This window comes from Myxine glutinosa, chromosome 5 (assembly GCF_964187855.1).
Source record: "Myxine glutinosa chromosome 5, kmMyxGlut1.1, whole genome shotgun sequence".
NCBI classification, from domain to species: domain Eukaryota; kingdom Metazoa; phylum Chordata; class Myxini; order Myxiniformes; family Myxinidae; genus Myxine; species Myxine glutinosa.
The window spans coordinates 86,188,118-86,209,596 of NC_136265.1; the positions used below are offsets into that span (position 1 = coordinate 86,188,118).

At 45.7% G+C, this 21,479-nt stretch overlaps 1 protein-coding gene across 8 annotated transcripts in view; it reads left to right on the forward strand.

The window, feature by feature from the left end:
* The window catches only part of LOC137410973 (uncharacterized), a 36,319-nt gene extending 17,444 nt beyond the window's left edge, over nucleotides 1-18,875 (forward strand). For 5 of the 8 annotated variants that reach the window (XM_078778245.1, XM_078778249.1, XM_078778248.1 and 2 more), the window contains exon 4: nucleotides 15,934-18,875. In XM_078778245.1, coding sequence (XP_078634371.1) covers nucleotides 15,934-18,179 — 2,246 coding nt within the window. In that variant the 3' untranslated portion in view covers nucleotides 18,180-18,875. The other 3 variants (XM_078778250.1, XM_078778247.1, XM_078778251.1) reach the window with 3 other exon arrangements.
* Nucleotides 18,876-21,479: the final 2,604 nt, after the last annotated feature.

Consider the following 21,479-nt stretch of genomic DNA (forward strand, 5'->3'; position numbering starts at 1 on the left):
CAACTCCTCACCCCTCACTCTTCAACCCCTCCCTCCTCGCTCTCCAACCCCTCACTCCTCGCTCTCCAACTCCTTGCTCCTCTCCGATTTCTCACTCCTCTCCAACCCCTAGCTCCTCATTCTCCAACCCCGAGCTCCTCACTCTCCAACCCCTAGCGCCTCGCTCTCCAACCCCTAGCTCCTCGCTCTCCAACCCCTTGCTCCTCACTGTCCAACCCATCGTGCCTCGCTCTCCAACCACTTGTTCCTCACTCTCCAACCCCTTGTTCCTCACTCTCCAACCCCTTGTTCCTCACTCTCCAACCCCTTGTGCCTCACTCTCCAACCCCTTGTGCCTCACTCTCCAACCCCTCGCTCCTCACTCTCCAACCCATCGCTCCTCACTCTCCAACCCATCGCTCCTCACTCTCCAACCCATCGCTCCTCACTCTCCAACCCCTCGCTCCTCACTCTTCAACCCCTCCCTCCTCGCTCTCCAACCCCACTCCTCGCTCTCCAACTCCTTGCTCCTCTCCGATTTCTCACTCCTCTCCAACCCCTAGCTCCTCATTCTCCAACCCCGAGCTCCTCACTCTCCAACCCCTAGTTCCTCATTCTCCAACCCCTAGTTCCTCATTCTCCAACCCCTAGCTCCTCACTCTCCAACCCCTAGCTCCTCACTCTCCAACCCCTAGCTCCTCACTCTCCAACCCCTAGCTCCTCACTCTCCAACCCCTAGCTCCTCACTCTCCAACCCCTAGCTCCTCACTCTCCAACCCCTAGCTCCTCACTCTCCAACCCCTAGCTCCTCACTCTCCAACCCCTAGCTCCTCACTCTCCAACCCCTAGCTCCTCACTCTCCAACCCCTAGCTCCTCACTCTCCAACCCCTAGCTCCTCACTCTCCAACCCCTAGCTCCTCACTCTCCAACCCCTAGCTCCTCACTCTCCAACCCCTAGCTCCTCACTCTCCAACCCCTTGCTCCTCACTCTCCAACCCCTTGCTCCTCACTCTCCAACCCCTTGCTCCTCACTCTCCAACCCCTTGCTCCACTCTCCAACCCCTTGCTCCCCACTCTCCAACCCCTTGCTCCCCACTCTCCAACCCCTTGCTCCTCACTCTCCAACCCCTTGCTCCTCACTCTCCAACCCCTTGCTCCTCACTCTCCAACCCCTTGCTCCTCACTCTCCAACCCCTTGCTCCTCACTCTCCAACCCCTTGCTCCTCGCTCTCCAACCCCTTGCTCCTCGCTCTCCAACCCCTTGCTCCTCGCTCTCCAACCCCTTGCTCCTCGCTCTCCAACCCATTGCTCCTCGCTCTCCAACCCATTGCTCCTCGCTCTCCAACCCATTGCTCCTCGCTCTCCAACCCATTGCTCCTCGCTCTCCAACCCCGAGCTCCTCGCTCTCCAACCCCGAGCCCCTCGCTCTCCAACCCCGAGCTCCTCCCTCTCCAACCCCGAGCTCCTCCCTCTCCAACCCCGAGCTCCTCACTCTCCAACCCCGAGCTCCTCTCCAATTTCTCGCTCCGCTCCAACCCCGAGCTCCTCACTCTCCAACCCCGAGCTCCTCGCTCTCCAACCCCGAGCTCCTCGCTCTCCAACCCCGAGCTCCTCGCTCTCCAACCCCGAGCTCCTCGCTCTCCAACCCCGAGCTCCTCGCTCTCCAACCCCGAGCTCCTCGCTCTCCAACCCCGAGCCCCTCGCTCTCCAACCCCGAGCTCCTCCCTCTCCAACCCCGAGCTCCTCCCTCTCCAACCCCGAGCTCCTCACTCTCCAACCCCGAGCTCCTCTCCAATTTCTCGCTCCGCTCCAACCCCGAGCTCCTCACTCTCCAACCCCGAGCTCCTCACTCTCCAACCCCGAGCTCCTCACTCTCCAACCCCGAGCTCCTCACTCTCCAACCCCGAGCTCCTCACTCTCCAACCCCGAGCTCCTCACTCTCCAACCCCGAGCTCCTCACTCTCCAACCCCGAGCTCCTCACTCTCCAACCCCGAGCTCCTCACTCTCCAACCCCGAGCTCCTCACTCTCCAACCCCGAGCTCCTCACTCTCCAACCCCGAGCTCCTCACTCTCCAACCCCGAGCTCCTCACTCTCCAACCCCGAGCTCCTCACTCTCCAACCCCGAGCTCCTCACTCTCCAACCCCGAGCTCCTCACTCTCCAACCCCGAGCTCCTCACTCTCCAACCCCGAGCTCCTCACTCTCCAACCCCGAGCTCCTCACTCTCCAACCCCGAGCTCCTCACTCTCCAACCCCGAGCTCCTCACTCTCCAACCCCGAGCCCCTCACTCTCCAACCCCGAGCCCCTCACTCTCCAACCCCGAGCCCCTCACTCTCCAACCCCGAGCTCCTCACTCTCCAACCCCGAGCTCCTCACTCTCCAACCCCTAGCTCTTTACTCTCCAACCCCTAGCTCTTTACTCTCCAACCCCTAGCTCCTCTCCAACCCCTAACTCCTCTCCAACCCCTAACTCCTCTCCAACCCCTAACTCCTCTCCAACCCCTAACTCCTCTCCAACCCCTAACTCCTCTCCAACCCCTAACTCCTCTCCAACCCCTAACTTCTCTCCAACCTCTCGCTCCTCTTCAACCCTCTTCATCATCGTTGTTGCAGCAGCATCCTGTGCGGTTCTCCCGTCTAGTCTCGTTGCGTGCGGACGTGCGTGCGTGCGTCAGCGAAGGACCGAATTCTAATTTGGTGTGTGGGTGTATCTACGCATAAGGAAGAACGCTATTGAAAATTGGGTCGCCACGTCAAAATCCAAGATGGCCGCCGCCATGTATGTCTGAACCTTGAGCGGAATATCTTGAAAAATAAGCGAAGTACCAACTTCTAATCTGGTGTGTGGGTGTATCTCGGCATAAGGAAGAACGCTATTGAAAATTGGGTCGCCACATCAAAATCCAAGATGGCCACCACCATATATGTCTGAACCTTGTGAGTGGAATATCTTGAAAAATAAATTAACTACTAACTTCTAATCGGGTATGTCTCCAACCCACTCGCAAATATTATCGACTCTTCCATGTTTTCTGCGTCTTCCACTTTGTCAACTCACATCACTTCACCGACGGGGGACCTCGGCGTAACGCTTGTTCTTGCTGCATCCTGTTCAAGTCTTCATTGTGTTACGGATTCGTCACTTCCGTCTTTGTGGTTGTCATCCACTTGAAGCATTTTTCGTTTCATGTACTATTATTGTTACAGTTTGAACATGAAATGGAGATAACTGTTTTCAAAGATAAAAATAATGTCTCGGAAGGAAAACGAGATGGGCGAGGGTGAAAACGGAAGAAGAAGAAGTGGCGGGCGAGCGGATCGAGTGAGATCGGGAAAGGAAGGCCGATCTGCTTCGAGGTGTTGAGTGGACGCTGGTGGACATTGGTCACGAGCGAATATTGGTTTCCTCGGGAAAGGGATTCCTGTGACAGTGTCGTTATTGCTGTGGCAAATAAACATGCGTGGCGGGTTTTGCTTTTGGTTCCGAAAGTGAATCGTCACTGGAGAGCAGGTCCGCCTCCATTACGGGCCCGTCCGCCATTTCACCTCGCACCAGCCCTTCGCCTGGTTCTCGTGTGTGTCGTGGATTTCGCTTGGGAATTCGCGGTTCTTCGCGGTTCTCCGCTTGGGAACCGCTGATCGTTCATATCAGCGTCATTGTCTGATGAACCGAAGGTGTGAATTCCCAGTCGCCTTTTGGGTGAACTTTTACTGGACCGACGTCGGCCCGACACCTCACCAAGCGGCTCGTCTGCAGCGTCGACTGTTAGCCGTTCTGGGTTCAGGTCTCAGTTCGACCTTTTCTTGTGATCGCGAGAGCCCAGGGGATCAACTTTGGCCCTGGTATCATGACACCGTGACTTTGGGGAATGTTACCGATTGCTCACGTTGGAATACCGTGAGTTATTGATTCAGGAAATTGGTGGTACCACCATAGAAATTATATGGTGTTTGCTGTGCAAGTGAGGTTTTCTTGTACGTGCGTTGTTATTATTGTGTGGTTTTAATACAACACTTGGTTTTTGTAACAATTGATTGGTGTGGTTTCACCATTGGTCATTGGCACACATAATAGCACATCTTCCTGCCGGGACGCCTTTTGGGGCTCGGAGGTAGACCATGGCCGGGGTTTGGGGAGGAGCACGTAACAATTGACGTTCGTCGACGGACTCATTCACCCGTCTCATTCGTTTTCTTGCTGCATCCAGTTAAAGTCTGTGTTCTTCATCGACCGTCGTTCATTTTGGAAATGGAAGTTTCCACGCAACGCATGAATTGTTGCGATCCTCAAGAGGAAGTGTCTCATAATCATCAAATGACAAATGGCAAGTAAATTACATTGTGAAAATGAAAGATTTCAAATACAGTGAACCCTCGTTTATCGCGGGGGTTACGTTCCAGAACCCCCCCGCGATAAACGAAAATCCGCGAAGTAGCGACCATATATATATATTTTTTTATATATATTTTAAAGCATTATGAACTCCCCACACTCTTATTAACCTTTCCCATACTCTTATAAACACTTCCTATACTCTTAAACACTTTTTACACTCTTAAACATACGTAATTTTAACAACATATAAAATTCTAATGGGTACTCACCATTGAAGATACTGTAGCTACCCATGGGTTCCCCAAGCAAGACCAGCATCAGAATCTCCTTGCTCCAGCCGGTGACGTCACCGGCGGGGATTCCCGGCGCGAGAGTGGCTGTTCACGTGACCGCTAAAGCGTGCCGCGCTTTGCGGGTATAATCAGCTACACCTCTTGATCACGTGACCACCGATTCACCGAAGCACGCCACGCTTGAGAGGCGTGGCTTTCGGTTTCTGGTTGTGCTTTATAATGCAGCCCGATAAATGGGCTTTTCAGTGTTCCCGAGTTGGTTTTGAGAATAAATATCTTCTCGGACGAGTTTGTGTCTTGCCCGTCATTTCGTCCGTATCAAGCAAGAGCCCCGGCTCTTCAATACTACAACTTGCGTGATGAAGATGATGATGAATTAGCTGTGCAGTACTGATGACGATGAAGGTGATGACGATGATGAATGTACTGGCGTTTTCCATACGCACGACTCTTTGTCTACCCTTCTACTGTACACTATGTACAGTATTTTATTTCTTGTAATATGTTTTAAATACTGTATTTTTCTTATTTCTTTACGCTTTTTAATTTTTTAGGCTAGAAAATGCTTATTTTACCACAAAAATATTTAAAATAATAGTATATAAAAATACATTTATACCGCAAAATCCCGCGATATAGCGAAAAATCCGCGATATAATTTTACATATACTAGCGAGAAAAAACCGCGATGTACCGAATCCGCGAAAAGTGAACCGCGATATAGCGAGGGATGACTGTAAACCTATTTCAAGTGTATGCGCCCATAACTAATAAAAAAAAGCGAAGAAATATCTCTCGGTAATTTCCTGAAGCATATTTTACTTCCGGATAATAATGTTGAATGAAATGAGAACGAAGAAATATATGTCGTTTTTGTGATGACTGTCATCAAAAGTAAAAGTAATATATCTTAACGGAAAAGAAAAAGCGAATTTTTAATATATGTCGACATTTTCCCCAACTGTTATTTTAGGCGGTGTATTTTCGTATATCATTGCAGCGCGATTTTTAAAAATGTATCTCTACATTTTCCCGTGTGTGCATGAATGTTCTCAATTATTTCTGACACTGAGTCTAAAACCATCGATAAAAATTCAATCAGATGGTGAATTTGAGATAAAATTGTGAGGGTGGCTCAATGAATGGGCTTTATTTTACAGGCCTTTGAGAATTCATTTCGTTCTGTAAACGGAAGCTTTCATGGGATTCTCTTCCCGTTTTTTTCAACCGAGTCTAAAACTACGTTAGCGACTGTTAAAAAATGAAATGATATATCGAATTTGAGTTGAAATAAACCTGTGTGAGAGAGAAAGACAGCACGGGCCGAACTAAACAGGCCTCAAACCGTGGGATTCCCACGGGTGACCCCACTATACTGCAGCAAGAAAAATAACTAGATGGGAGAACGAGACCCTCGATGAACGTGATCACAGACTCGCAAAGGATGCTGCTGCAACAACGATGAGGGTTGGAGAGGAGTTAGGGGTTGGAGAGTGAGGAGCGAGGGTTTGGAGAGCGAGGTGATGGAGAGCGAGGAGCGAGGGGTTGGAGAGCGAGGAGCTTGGGGTTGGAGAGCGAGGAGCGAGGGGTTGGAGAGCGAGGAGCGAGGGGTTGGAGAGCGAGGAGCGAGGGGTTGGAGAGCGAGGAGCTTGGGGTTGGAGAGCGAGGAGCTTGGGGTTGGAGAGCGAGGAGCTTGGGGTTGGAGAGCGAGGAGCTTGGGGTTGGAGAGCGAGGAGCTTGGGGTTGGAGAGCGAGGAGCTTGGGGTTGGAGAGCGAGGAGCTTGGGGTTGGAGAGCGAGGAGCTTGGGGTTGGAGAGCGAGGAGCTTGGGGTTGGAGAGCGAGGAGCTTGGGGTTGGAGAGCGAGGAGCTTGGGGTTGGAGAGCGAGGAGCTTGGGGTTGGAGAGCGAGGAGCTTGGGGTTGGAGAGCGAAGAGCTCGGGGGTGGAGGGCGAGGAGCTAGGGGTTGAAGAGTGAAGAGTGAGGAGCGATTGGAGAGGAGATTGAGGAGCGATTGGAGAGGAGATTGAGGAGCGATTGGAGAGGAGAGTGAGGAGCGATTGGAGAGGAGAGTGAGGAGCGATTGGAGAGGAGAGTGAGGAGTGATTGGAGAGGAGAGTGAGGAGCGATTGGAGAGGAGAGTGAGGAGCGATTGGAGAGGAGAGTGAGGAGCGATTGGAGAGGAGAGTGAGGAGCGATTGGAGAGGAGAGTGAGGAGCGATTGGAGAGGAGAGTGAGGAGCGATTGGAGAGGAGAGTGAGGAGCGATTGGAGAGGAGAGTGAGGAGCGATTGGAGAGGAGAGTGAGGAGCGATCGGAGAGGAGAGTGAGGAGCGATTGGAGAGGAGAGTGAGGAGCGGTTGGAGGGGAGTGTGAGGAGGTATTGGGGGTGTGAGGAGGTATTGGGGGTGTGTGAGGAGGTATTGGGGCGGGGGTGGGAGGAGGTATTGGGCGGGGGTGTGAGGAGGTATTGGGGGGGGGTGAGGAGGTATTGGGGGGGGGGAGTGTGAGGAGGTATTGGGGGGGGGGAGTGTGAGGAGGTATTGGGGGGGAGTGTGAGGTATTGGAGGGGAGTGTGAGGAGGAGTGGGATTGGAGAGGCGTGAGGGTGGAGAGAGGAAACGGTCAGGTAGAGAGGAGTGAGGGGTCACATATGTGAAATAAATAAATTAATTGTGTTCATTACACCATTTCTGGATCTGATGAATTGCCAGTGACCATTTTGTAAAATTTAATGTGCAGCATCTAAATCAAGATGTCCAAATGTCACACACGTCCATTCCCATGGGATTCCCATGGGTGACCCCACGAGTAGCCTATTATAATAGAGATAGTTTTTAAAAACTTTTTGTTGTTGTTGTTGTTGTATACAGAATTGAGGCTCGTGAAAGAGCGAACATTAATCACACAGAAAAAAAATCAAACAGACACAAAGTATATAATAAGGGGAGCGGAAGACAAGAGAAATATGAGAAAAGCTCTGTTCAAGCCACCCTTGATGTTTCATGTTTTTTATACCGATAGATGTTTTTGGTAAAATATATACTATATACTAAGACAAACATTTGACTAATTGACGCGAGATGTGAACCGTATGCAACTGTTCTGACTTGCATACAAATTCGACTTACAGACAGACTTAAAAACGGAACTCGTTCGTAACCCGGGCACTGCCTGTTTTTATACAGTGCATTCAGAAAGTATTCAGACCCCTTCACTTTTTTTACATTTTGTTATGTTGCAGGCTGATGGTGAAATCGTTTAAATTCATTTTTTTTCCTCATCAATCTACACTCAATACCCCATAATGACAAAGAGAAAACAGGATTTTAGAAAGTTTTGCAGATTTATTAAAAAGAAAAAACTGAACTATCACATTGACATAAGTATTCATACCCTTTGCTATGACACTTGAAATTTTGCTCAGGTGCCTCCCATTTCTCTTGATCATCGTTGAGATGTTTCTTCACCTTGATTGGAGTCCACCTGTGGTAAATTCAATTGATTGGACATGATTTGGAAAGGCACACACCTCTCTATATAAGGTCTCACAGCTGACAATGCATATCAGAGCAAAAACCAAGCCATAAGGATGAAGGAACTGCCTGCAGAGCTCAGAGACAGGATTGTGTCGAGGCACAGATCTGGGGAAGCCTCCAAAAAAAAAAAATTCTGCTGCATTGAAGGTTCCCAAGAACACAGTGGCCTCCATAATTCTTAAATGGAAGAAGTTTGGAACAACCAGGACTCTTCCTAGAGCTGGCCGCTCGGCCAAACTGAGCAATCCGGGGAGAATGGCCTTGGTAAAAGAGGTGACCAAGACCGCGATGGTCACTCTGGCTGAGCTCCAGTGATTCTGTGTGGAGATGGGAGAAACTTACAGAAGGACAACCATCACTGCAACACTCCACCGATCTGGGCTTTATGGCAGAGTGGGCCAGACGGAAGCCAAACAGTTCAATCTTGGTTTCATCAGACCACAGAATCCTGTTTTATCACAGTCTGAGAGTCCGTTAGGTGCTTTTTTGCAAACTCCAAGCGGGCTATTGAAGAATTCCTAATCCTTATAACAAAGAAAACTCCAATTTGTTTCTCACACAATGTTTATTAAAAACTGTAGAGAGTTGTTACATAAACGTGCTAATTCAAGATATTGACTAACTAATGAACTAACTAACTTAACGAAGCATCATTCTGCCGGTCGTGGCAAAAGCTCCAAAGTCTTCTTCTGTTGCGCAGATCTCCCCAGTTCCTTGGCCAGCGCAGCGTTTTCCTTGAAGCCCCTTTCTTATATAATAAAGGCTCGTTTCCTTATATGAGCATGGAATTCAGGATTCTGCACAGGGCCTTTCGGCCCAGACAGTGAGACATTTGTAAACCTCTGGTTTCTATCTTGAAGAGTTCCAAAAGCCTTTTTTACAGCTGTTATCATTTAAAATGGTGAAGCACTTCTTATCTGTTCTCGAAAGGTCATTCCCTCTTGACCTGCCCGAACAGGATTGCACTTAGCTCCAGGTTTCATTTTTTACAGAGTTACACAGAAAAATATGTTCTGGAAAAGAAGAATATGAGAACATATAAATGAGAACACATATATGAGAACATATATATTGGTATGCTTCCACAAGCCCTCATTTTTTTTATTTTTGTTTATATTAATCATTAATCGAAACATCAACCTATTTAATATTCGAACCATAAATTTGGTAATCCAATTTTCCCATACATAAGGCATACACCGTCATTCTGGAAGAATATGATCACAAAACATTTCTCTTTCCATATTGATAATGCAATTCACTTCATTTGCATAAAGCATACAACACTTCACCTTCACCAAAACACAATAATTTCAGTTCACCATTAAAATAAAAAAGCATCTGCAACATTTGGCAATACGTTTTGCTTCGACACAAATGTTGACTTTTTGTTGAAAAGAAGGGGCTGATCACTCGTGTTTGAAATTCAAGTATGAAACATTTTCTTCTGATGTCTTCATGGCACCTACACTATTTTGCGTAGGATTTTCTACTGTTGTGATAGCTGGGCGGAGTCACAAACTGACCCTGCTCTGCATGTAACATTCTTGCCACTCTTGCTGTGAGCCATAGTAGATTTGAACAAGGCCTTCATCCAGTTGTCGTCGACTTGCCTCCTCACTCATCATGAGTATGGAGCAAGTGTTAATGTGATGTTGATTGGCCAGCAAGATGTGGAACAGGGATGCCGGATGCATCCACGATGATGTTGGGACCATGGTACTCAAGTTGTCCATGGTCCATACCAGGAGCAACCAGCAGAATCATGCACAGCTGTTGTGGAGGAAAAAGCACAGCCATTTGCTTGCAACTCCATGCTGGCTCCCCGGAAGTTGGTGAAGTAATAACACACGTCACCGCATCCCGTGGAAGTTGCAGGTAAAATGTCGTCCTGCAATTGCTGACGTGATGAATGTTCGAGGCATTCAAACAAAAGTAAGTGATCGCCCTTCTTTCATATGTTAGTGTGATCCAGGCCAATGGTCACATAAATTGCCCTTGGTGAAGGTAAACATCCATTTCCAATCTTACAAAGGAGCATGTCTTCATCTTTCTTTGAGAAGGAGGGTGTATGCCAAGATTAACTTCATTTTAGCCACAAATTTCTTTCTCGAACTTCTTTCCAGATGTCGTTATCACTCCATTTGAGATGTGATCTGGTCTTTCCTTTACTCTGCCACATTTATATCTGCTCGCCACAGATTGAATCAGATAGGGTACATCTTTTCATAAAATCACCATATTTTAACTAATCATATGTATCTTATAACAGCTTCACACGAATAATATTCAAATCAGGAATGTGTTTTATACTACTAAACTAAGAGTAACATCCACAATTGCTTTCAGGTAATATAATTCAAAAATTAAACTCATGCAGGTATTTTAACACAACTCAAAGAAAATAAATGCATTATTAATGAGTATATATATGATTAAAATAACAAACAGGAATATCCAATTCCCAACATATTGTTACAGACGCGGTTTTGGATGTTAGTTTACCGAGCGGTTTGGTATGACCGCGTCTGCACAGTTTACCCGATTCCACTCGAACGTTGGCCAAATCGCGCTATGCTAAATCAATTAAGGAAAGGACACAACGGCTGGGTTAAATGACACGACACCAGGGGTACAGTTCTCAAGACCTCCGGAGGAGGTTATAATATTTGTTTGCAGAACGTTTAGATTACACGGACAAGAGGTACAGCATAGGAAGGTGGGCACTTAAACACACTTATCTTATTCCCGACAGACCACAGATAAACGGGACAAGACTGACTCACACAGGGATTGATGGCAAGGAAGGGCAGAATCGATGGCTCAAGGTGCACCTTGGCTCAGGGACAGGATCCACACGGTCCGGTCCAGATATGCGGGGAGGTATCGTCGCGCTGGAGGTGGCGTCTGTTTCTCCTCAAGCTGGGGGCGCATCTCACGTCACCTCTGGTAAGTGGCTGCGTATATCCAGCGGGGAGTGACACGCCCTCGGCTCGCTAGCTCCGCCCCAGATGGAATCGGCCCACCGCTTCTTATTGGGTGCGGGGGGGTTACCGGGCTCCGCCCTTGATGAGGAGCTGACAGTCAGCCCCTTCGTGGTAACCCCGTCGGAGCACATGGGCAATGGCGGCTAACCAAGCCGGAGTGAGGACGCCCACTCCCCGCGCCGCGGCCGCGCCGCCCCCGCTGTGGTTGTAGTTGTTGTTGTTCCATGAGATGATGGGAGGGTGCGGAGATGAGGTTGTGGGGAGGTATTGGGAGGTCCTAAACTCACTACTGGCGCCATACAATCACATTCTGGTGCAATGAAGAGTCAGAATTAATGGAAACGAGTCCTTAACTAACATAGACTAACAATAACTAGCAAGATGTCCTATAGTTGTCTACGTGAGATGCGGTGAACCTGGGCACGACATTTAATGGGGGAAAAAGGGGAAGGTCGGTTCTACAGAGTGTTGTTTACAGACAATGGGACTAGGGAATGGGGGATTGGGGATAGTTGGGGAGTATTGGGGAAATAGGGGAATATTTACAAGCGGATATGGATGGAGGCCAAACCCCATATCTGCAACAATATTTTGCAAACAAAGAAATGAAACATAATGTATTATTACCATAATTTGTCCCCCCCCCCCCCCCCTATATATATATTTATATATATATTTTAAACCGTGTGTAACTCGTGGTGATAGGAGTTCACCAACTTGTAAAATGGACACAATTCACAATGGTTCGGTATGCCCTCATCTTAGCTCTACTGTATTCATTTGCAACATCACTTGATTCAATCTTTTAATCTCAACATTCATGTCGCCATAAAAGTCTTCCTCTTGTGGTTCCACGTTTATTTCCTCATTTGTTGCTTCTTTTATTTCTTCATGTGGTGCTTCATGCACTATCATAGTGTTGTTTGTTATCTTATTCAAACCCACCGTCACTAAGGCTTTTAAGCAAGCCACCACTAAAACTATTGCCAATATAACGACTAATGTGTCAAAAAAACGTAGAGCCTCTGCTCCTCGTAGCCCCACTAGTGCCCCCAAAGTAGTTGTACTGGATACGAGTAGTGCAGTAGGTGAGGAACCTCAAGGTAGTGAGAAAAAAGATGGACCACCATCTATTGAAGAATTCCTAATCCTAAAAACAAGGAAAACTCAAATTTGTTTCTCACACAATGTTTATTAAAAACTGTAGAGAGTTGTTACATAGACGTGTTCATTCAAGATATTGACTAACTAATGAACTAACTAACTTAACGAAGCATCGTTCTGCCGGTCATGGCAAAAGCTCCAAAGTCTTCTTCTGGTGCACAGATCTCCCCAGTTCCTTGGCCAGCGCAGCATTTTCCTCGAAGCCCCTTTCTTATATAATAAAGGCTCGTTTCCTTATATGAGCATGGAATTCAGGATTCTGCACAGGGCCTTTCGGCCCAGACAGTGAGACATTTGTAAACCTCTGGTTTCTATCTTGAAGAGTTCCAAAAGCCTTTTTTACAGCTGTTATCATTTAAAATGGTGAAGCACTTCTTATCGGTTCTCTTTTGGTCATTCCCTCTTGACCTGCCCGAACAGGAATGCACTTAGCTCCAGGTTTCATTTTTTACAGAGTTACACAGAAAAACACATTCTGGAAAAGAAGAACATGAGAACATATATATGAGAACACATATATGAGAACATGTATATTGGTATGCTTCCACAGGGCTTTCATGTGTCTTTCACTGAGGAGAGGCTTCTTCTCTGCTGCCTTGCAGGGTGTGTCTCTTTAGACAAAGGCTAAGTCCACAGCTGATTCTGTGGTGGTGTCAGGAAGGGCATCCGGCCACAAAAAAAACATTCCTCAAATATGCTTTTTGGCGAAGCAGCCATTCGGTGAATCACGGCTTACACGTGCAAGCATGGAAACGGCCGTAACACGACGATGATGATGATGCCGATGATGATGATGCCGATGCCGATGATGATGATGCCGATGATGTACATTTTAAACCCCATTCGACGTTTTCAGAATTTTGACCTTTGCACCTTGACACCAGACCTTTTCCCTTTAAACCATTTATACCTTTATTTTGCAATCAACGTGCTTCCAGTTCGTAAATCCTTCCATTTATTTGCCACACATAATACACCACACAAGATAAGTCCTGGCAAGGGTCTGCAATGTGATTGCTCTCTCAAGTTATTACCCTGTGCATGTGAAGTGAAAAACAGGGTTAAGCAATTGAATTGTGTCCGCCTGTTCATCTTAGCAGTTTATGATCATCGGTTTATGACCGAACAACAACAACACAACAACATGCATTTTAAGGCCATTTTCCCTGCTAGAGCGGGGGTTAGCCTTGCGGTCCCCATGACAATCTTCTCCATTTTGCCCTATTTTCTGCATCTCTCCTTGTTAACCCCCTTGCCCGCATTTCTTCTTCCACCATCTTTAGCCAAGTCTTTCTCGGTCTTCCCCGTCCTCTACTTCCTTCTACATTCATTTCCATCGCTCTTCTCAACCAGTCACTTTCATCCTTCCTCAACACATGACCAAACCATCTCACCCTGTCCCTCTTCACAGCATCAATCACAGGCTCGATTCCCATCATCTTTCGCAATTCATCATTTGTCTTCCTCTCTCTCAACGACACTCCACACATCCACCGAACCATTCGCATTTCCACCCTTTCCAGCCTTCGTTGCTGCACGACATTCATGACCCATGTCTCACTCCCATAAATCATAACACTTCTCCCACATGCAGCATACACCTTTCCCTTCAGCTTCAACGACACTCCCCTCCTCATCAGCACACCACTCAGTTCCCGAAACTCATTCCATGCACATCTCACTCCAGCAACCGTTGCCGAGTCTGATCCACCTTCTCCATTCACCATGTCTCCGAGGGAGCAAAATGTTTTCACACCTTCCAGCTTCATGCCGTCTCAAAGATCCAACTCAACATTTCCTCCATTTGCAGCTCCCTCTGTGCACACCTTACATTTGAATGTAGCTGCCACACTGGTTAATGACCCTCTCAGACCACTACATTTTTGATGAACCCACTCAGGGCACATTGTACATTGAATGGAGTTCACTCCGACACCCTTCCTGCACACAGCACATGGCCCCTTCCCAGTTCTTTCCACCTCACCACATGCTTTACCACTTGCCATCACCTTCGTCTTTCCTTTTTCACCTTCAGACCTTTTGTCTCCATACATTCCTTCCACTTGTTCATCTTTTCCTTCAGTCCATCCATACTTTCCGCAATCAACACCAGATCATCTGCATACAACGACTCCCATGATAAACCCTCCTTTACGGTCTGAGCCAGCACCTCCATCACAGCTACAAATAGTAGTGGACTTAGTACCGTCCCCTGATGCACTCCCACCTTCACCTCAAACTCACCACTGTTCCCGTCCTTCGTCCTTACAGCTGTGCGCGCTCTTTTGTACATTGCCATCACAACTCTGATCAACCATTCGTCCACTTCGAACTTCCTCAATGCCCATGTCAATACTTTGTTTGGAACCCTATCGAATGCTTTCTCCAGATCAACAAACCCAAGAAACAACTTCTTCCTCTCTCCATGTACGTCTCCTGCAACTGCCTCGCAATAAAGAGCACGTCTGTCGTTCCTCTTCCTGGCATAAATCCAAACTGCATTTCGTCGATCTTCACCTTCTTCATTATCCTCCTCTCCAACACCCTTTCCAATACCTTCATTCCATGCTCCAATAACTTTATCGCTCGGTACGAGCCACACTCCAGAGGGTCACCTTAGAGAGGGACGAGGGTACTCAGTTCCCAATCCACTGGAATGTGACCTTCCTTCACCACCAGATTACAGATCTCTGCCATTCTCTTCACACCCCAACTTCCTGCTGCCTTCAACATATCTCCCACAACTGTCGGCCCTCCCACTTTTTAAAACTTATTTAAATCTAACGTTTTATTTTGAACATAAATAGGAAGACGAGTCTTTCGTTTTAGCATACTTGGGATTTGAAATCGTCCGATTGCACATGTGCAATGTGCAGAGAGGAGTTAAATCATATTTTTACTCTGCCTGTCTGTCAGTCAAACAAAATGGAAAATCATTCCAAACAGGAAGCATGCTGTTTTGAAGGACCTTCTAAAGGATACAAACAACAGGAATTAATAAGTAATGTAATGTGGAAAATCGGGTAATGTACCTGGTACGGTAATACGGTGGTAAAACCCAGAATTAATTAACTTTATTCGACCTTCACAATCTTTTTTTAATTTAAATTGAATTATATACTTGAACACTGTGGAACAAAATCACCTTTTAATACTCCCAAGAATATCCAGTTTTGTAGTACTTTGACATGTCAAATAGGTTGATGTATAAGGGTGGTGCATATGACTGCTTCAACAGCGTGAAACTTTGGGATTTTTTTGATGATATTTGAAATCATTATTTTATGAAAATTGAAGTGTATCGTTGAACACTGCATGGGGGTATCGTGTTCTATGAACTCTCTAGTTTACTTCATCAGTTTGCCTTTACAAATGCATGTGAAACAATCAATTTATATAAATAAAAACAGGTGACCTATCCCTGACAATTGCATGAATTTACCCTAAAGTATAAATATCATGGGGAAAACCCAAACTTTTGCACAGTACTGTATATTTATATTAAGAATGGTTTTTTAAAAACTTTTTTTCAGTGTAACAAATACACATGTACTTGTTTACGTACGTCAGAATTATATTGCGAATATTGAACAAAATCAGATTTTTTTGGACAGGTCATGTGATGTTGTATTTACAGGTGGATCCATTGAATCCACAAGGGAGACTGCACCTACTTTTATGAACAGCGAAGACACTGGCCCGCAGGACTCGCCAACTGAAACAAACAAGAGGACTTTTTACAAACACAATAAAACGAATAATGAAATGTTTGCACAAAATAATTTACACCAGGCTCACAAAGGAGAGAAAGATCAACGCCCATACAAATGCAAAACTTGTGGAAAATCTTTTAATCGATCATCCACCCTGAAAATACACATGAGAATTCACAATGATGAACGTCCATACAAATGTACAAGTTGTGGAAAATCTTTTAATCAGTCATCCACCCTTAAAATACACATGAGAATTCACAATGATGAACGTCCATACAAATGTACAAGTTGTGGAAAATCTTTTAATCGGTCATCCACCCTTAAAATACACATGAGAATTCACAATGATGAACGCCCATACAAATGTACAAGTTGTGGAAAATCTTTTAAACATTCATCCACCCTTAAAATACACATGAGAATTCACAATGATGAACGCCCATACAAATGTACAAGTTGTGGAAAATCTTTTAATCGATCATCCACCCTGAAAATACACATGAGAATTCACAATGATGAACGCCCATACAAATGTACAAGTTGTGGAAAGTCTTTTGATCGATCATCCACCCTTAAAATACACATGAGAATTCACAATGATGAACGCCCATACAAATGTACAAGTTGTGGAAAATATTTTAATCAATCATCCACCCTTAAATCACACATGAGAATTCACAATGATGAACGCCCATACGAATGCACAATTTGTGGAAAAATTTTCAGTGACTCATCCACCCTTAAAAGGCACATGAGAATTCACAATGATGAACGCCCATACGAATGCACAACTTGTGGAAAATCTTTTAATCGATCATCCAACCTCAAGTCACACATGAGAATTCACAATGGTGAACGCCCATATGAATGCACAATTTGTGGAAAATCTTTTAATCGATCATGCAACCTTAAATCACACATGAGAATTCACAATGGTGAACGCCCATACGAATGCACAATTTGTGGAAAATCTTTTAATGACTCATCTAGCCTTAAATTACACTTCACAATTCATGATGAACGCCGATACAAATGTACAAGTTGTGGAAAATCTTTTAACCAGTCATCCACCCTTAAAATACACATGAGAATTCATAATGATGAACGCCCATACAAATGCACAAGTTGTGGAAAATCTTTTAATCGATCATCCACCCTTAAAAGGCACATGAGAATTCATAATGATGAACACCCATACAAATGCACAAGTTGTGGAAAATCTTTTAATCGATCATCCACCCTGAAAAGACACATGAGAATTCATCATGATGAACGCCCATACAAATGCACAACTTGCAGAAAATCTTTTAATCAGTCATCCATTCTTAAAAGGCACATGATAATTCATAATGATGAACGCCCACACAAATGCACAAGTTGTGGAAAATCTTTTAATCATTCATCCACCCTAAAAAGGCACATGAGCATTCACAATGATGAACGCCCATACAAATGTGCAAGTTGTGGAAAATCTTTTAATCAGTCATCCAACCTTAAAACACACATGAGAATTCACAATGGTGAACGCCCAGACAAATGCACAACTTGTGGAAAATCTTTTCGTGACTCATCCCACCTTAAAAGGCACATGAGAATTCACAATGCTGAACACCCATACAAATGCACAACTTGTGGAAAATCTTTTAATCAGTCATCTAACCTTGAATCATACGTCACAATTCATAATGATGAACACCCATACAAATGCACAATTTGTGGAAAATCGTTTAATCAATCATCCCACCTTAAATCACACATGAGAATTCATCATGATGAACGCCCATACAAATGCACAAGTTGTCGAAAATCTTTTAATCGATCATCCCACCTTAAATCACACATGAGAATTCATAATAATGAACGCCCATACAAATGCACAAGTTGTGGAAAATCGTTTAATCAATCATCCCACCTTAAATCACACATGAGAATTCATAATGATGAACGTCCACACAAATGCACAAGTTGTGGAAAATCTTTTAATCGATCATCCACCCTGAAAAGGCACATGAGAATTCATCATGATGAACGCCCATACAAATGCACAACTTGCAGAAAATCTTTTTATGAGTCATCCAACCTTAAACCACACATGATAATCACAACAGAGAAAGACCGTACAAATGCACAGTTTGTGGAGAATCTTTCAATCGGTCATGCCACCTGAAAAACGCATGGAATTCACTATGGAGAACAAGGAGATTACCAACAAAGAGAGTGTGCATGCAAATGCCAAATTTATGTAAAAACCTTCATTAAATAATTTGAGCTCATGAAACACATTTTATTTTACCTTTTTTATGTAGCCGAGGCTCGTGTAAGAGATAGACGCAGGCTAGAACAAACGATGGGTGTGGGGAGGAATGAGAGGCAGGAGAGCATCCATAGGTTGGACAAGATGGATACAGAAGAGAGATCATTCAAGAATGCGGAATAGGACTGGACTGGGCCCAGAACACAATTTGTAGAAAATCTTTTAATCGGTCATTCCAAATGAAAAGCACATGAAAATTTACTTGACAAGTCACACGAGACAATGTCCACACTGATGCACGATTTGCAAAACGTCTTTCACTCACTCTATCTGCCTTAAAACACATGAGCACATTGTGAATGTTTGAATGTGAATATGACTTGTTTGACTTCACATCACCAAAATAGCACCCATTTCCTGCCGCTGAAAAACATCCACATAGCATGATGCTGCCACCTCCATGCTTCACGGTAAGGTTGGTGTTGGATGGGTTATGAGCTATGCTTTGCTTCCGCCGGACAAAGTGCTTTGCATTCAGGCCAAATAATTGGATTTTTGTCTCATCAGATCATTTTGAATATTAATTTTAATAAAGAATATTTTGCCTCATGCTCTGTCTTTCACGTGCCTTTTTACAAACTCCAGGCATACTGTGATGTACGTTTTTCTCAGGAGTGGCTTCCATTTAGTCACTCTTCCATAAACCCTCGATTTGTGAAATGCTGCATTGACTTGTCCTTCTGGCAGGTTCTGGTATTTCAGCAAAGGAACTCTGTAGTTCTGCCAGAGTGGTGATTGTGTTCTTGGTCACCTCCCTGACCATGGTCCTTCTTTTCTGTTTTTTTTTTTTTGTTTTTTTTGTATACTGAATCGAGGCTCGTGGAAGAGCTAACATTTACTTCACAAACAAATCAACCAGACAAACCAAATACCCAAAAAGAGGGAGCGGAAGACGAGATGGGGAGAGAAGGGGAAGCCCACAAACACAACATTTGAGAGCAGGGAGATGTGTGGGAGGGAGAGTGCTTGGGGGGAGGAGGCATGGGAAGGGGGGGGGGGGGGGGGAGAAGTACAAAACACAAGGACACCAAGGACTTCCAGGACAGAAGTTGGTATTTCAAAAAAGTGGATTTGGGGTGAAATTAGTGGGGATAGAAAATATCAAGGTTTTGGATAAGAGATGGTGGTGAACAGCTGTTTTGAAGACCTGGAGGGTGGAGTGGGATTGAAGAGAGTGAGGGAGTTTGTTCCAGAGGCGGGAGTAAAGAGGAATGAAGGAGTGAAGGTGAGCAGAGAGTCTTGATTTTGGCAGTTTAACCAAAAGAGGGTTGCAGGCAGATCTTGTGCGACCTGTCGGAATATTTGGGGGACAGCCCAGAGAGAGCTGGGAGGGGCAAGGCCAGAGAGGAGTCGGTAGAAGATGGAAAGACCACCAACCTGCTTGCGGTGAGTGAGTGAAAGGCCCTTGGAGTTAGCTTCATCGCGGGAGATTCCAATGATTCTGAACGCTTTGGTTTCAACAGCGTGAAGACGAGCTAGGTGTGAGGCAGGAGCACCAGCCCAGAGGGGAGAGCAGTATTCCATTGAGCTGCGGATGAAAGCCTTGTATGTGGTGAGGAGCTCAGGTGTGCCAAGGAAGGACTTCGCACGATGGAGGATGCCCAGTCGGCGACTGGCTTTGGAGGCCAGATTTGAAATGTGGTTTTCGAAGGAAAGATCATGGCAGATAGTGAGACCCAAAAGCTTGAGTGACAGAACTTCTTGGAGAGGATTATTCAGAAAGTGGATGTGAGGGTTGTCCAGTCGGTCTTTTTGGAGAGATATCGTAAAAGTGTGAGATTTGACAGGATTGAAAGGCATGTTCCACTTGTTTGCCCAGTCTGATTTTGTCCAGGTCTGCAGAGAGTGAGGAGGCTGCAGATTGCCGATCTGAGGGATGAGGAATGGACCGACAGAGAGTAGAGTCATCAGCAAATAGATAGAGATGATTTTCAAGAGAGTCAGAGAGATCATTGATGAAGACCAGAAAAAGCACAGGGCCAAGAACACTGCCTTGGGGAACTCCAGCCTGAACAGGAAGAGGAGATGAGAAGAACCAATTCAGGGCCACACGTTGACTACGACGAGAGAGGAAGTCCACCAGCCATGCGTGGAGATTTCCATGGATACCACAAGAGGAGAGTTTGGTGAGCAGAGTGGGGTGCCAGACCGTATCGAAGGCACGTGATATGTCAAGGGAGAGATCTCCAATTTCCTGTTTGGCATTGAGGACCTCCATCCATTGTTGAGAAAGCAGAAGCAGCATGTCCAGAGTAGAGTGACCAGCTCTGAAACCAAATTGATGATCAGAGATCAAGCCATTTGAGAAGAGGAAAGATTTCATATCTGAATCAATGATGGATTCCATGACTTTGCTGATAATTGGGAGAAGGCTGATTGGTCTGTCGTTGCTAGGATCTGTTTTTGCACCTTTTTTGTGCAAAGCGGTGATGTTGGCTGATTTCCAAGCAGATGGCAGATGACCTTGAGCAAAAGAGAGGGTGAAGAGAACAGAGAGAGGGAGTGAAAGAGCGAAAGAACAGGATTTTAGGACCCGTGGGCTGATGCCGTCGGGTCCAGTTGCAGAATCAGAGTTGAGGGTTGACAGAAACTTTTCCACCTTGTCAGGAGGAAAGGACACAGAATCCAGGAGTAGCTGGGTATGGTGGGTACAGAGAGGGATGGGTTTGGGACACAGTATTTAGAGGAAAACACAGAGTTGAGGCATTCAGCTTTTTCACGTGCAGAGTCAGCCGTGTAGCCATTTGAGGTGAGGGAGGGGATGGAGGGGGAACAAACACCAGAAACAGATTTGACCAGATGCCACCAGGATTTGGAAGAGGGAGACAGATAAGAGAGTTCGGTCCTGAGAATGGAAAGTCAGTTTGGTCGGATCACCAGCTCCAGGAAGATTCTGTGTCAGTCCATATTGTTTTATACCCTTCCCCAGATCTATGCCTCCTCACAATTCTATCTCAGAGATCTATGGACAGTTCCTTGGACTCCATGGTGGAGTTTCTGCTCTGACATGCACTGTCAACTGTGGGACCTTATCCAGTGGTGGCGATGGTCTTCATATCAAAGAACAAACAAACCCTGTATCAATAAATATGGATTGTTTATGACATATGTACGTACGGAGAGTTCAATATACCGATTGTGAAAATCTCTAAA